Here is a 956-nt window from a genome sequence, read left to right on the forward strand (position 1 = left end):
CCGGCGCGGGGCCCAGCTTCAGCCTCTACATGGACGAGGGCGAGGTCTGCCGCCTCCTGGGTGAGCGGCGCGGGCGGGGGCGCGGATGAGGCCGGGCGGGGGAGCTCCCCCTGGCCCGCGGGAGAGCTCCAAAGGGCCGTGGGGGGTGAGCCCGTCCTCATGTGCCCGCCTCTGCCCGGCGCCCGGGTGACCCCAGGAGTTCATGCAGTACCCGTGTGGCAGCGTCTCCGCGCTTGAAGTGGGTGGTGGCGGCGCTTTAATTGCAGCTCGCTCAACAAGCCTAGGGTCAAGGGCCCCCCCACTGCCATTTTGAAGCAGGGATGCTGATACACGAGGCGCTCGCTTGGGGTGCTTCATTAGAGCGGGTCTCGGAGCTGCGCTCCTCAAAGTGTGCGCTCCCGCAGCACATGCCACGCCCTCGCTTGGGCTGTCAACACCTGCCTGGTGCGCTGGCTGCTAACACGTGAAAGACGAAGGTGGGTTGCAGAGATGTGGTGGCGGAGGTTCATGTGGCAGACCTAAATCAGCGCTTCCCAAACTTTTCATCACCAGGGCTCCTCAAGCATGACCCCTCACTCCCGCCGCACAGTCCCCCACCCCCACCATCCTATCCGCTGATGTTGCAACCCTGTTTGCAGTCTCGGCTTGGTTTGGGAGCCGCTGACCTAAAGTTTCTGTAGTTGTTCCCAAGGTTCTTTGGATAGACGTGGTATTGTTTGTTAGAGCAACTAAATAGTTGAGAGGAAAAGTTCTCTGCCAGCTTTCGGGCACAAACACCCTTCTTCAGGCATAGGGAGACTCTGCTGTTGTTCTCAGTTCTCCAAGGCAAAAAAGAAGCCAATAGTGTGACAAGAAATCTGTGAGAATGTGATTAAGCCCATGCTGGTGTTAGTGTGATACCATGTGATTGTCTAAATGGTTTTTTTTCCCCGTTTGTTTTTTTTTTTTTTTTTTTT

General features: G+C 57.3%; 1 protein-coding gene across 1 annotated transcript in view; it reads left to right on the forward strand.

Annotated features, from left to right (window-relative positions):
• The first annotated feature begins 6 nt into the window (after positions 1 to 6).
• Positions 7 to 956, forward strand: part of RYK (receptor-like tyrosine kinase) — a 130,890-nt gene continuing 129,940 nt past the window's right edge. Inside the window, exon 1 of the mRNA XM_019513026.1 lies at positions 7 to 60. Coding sequence (XP_019368571.1) covers positions 30 to 60 — 31 coding nt within the window. The 5' untranslated portion in view covers positions 7 to 29. The remainder of the gene's footprint in view (positions 61 to 956) is intronic.

The sequence above is a fragment of the Gavialis gangeticus genome, unplaced genomic scaffold (assembly GCF_001723915.1).
Source record: "Gavialis gangeticus isolate Ggan-Ray unplaced genomic scaffold, GavGan_comp1, whole genome shotgun sequence".
Lineage (NCBI taxonomy): Eukaryota > Metazoa > Chordata > Crocodylia > Gavialidae > Gavialis > Gavialis gangeticus.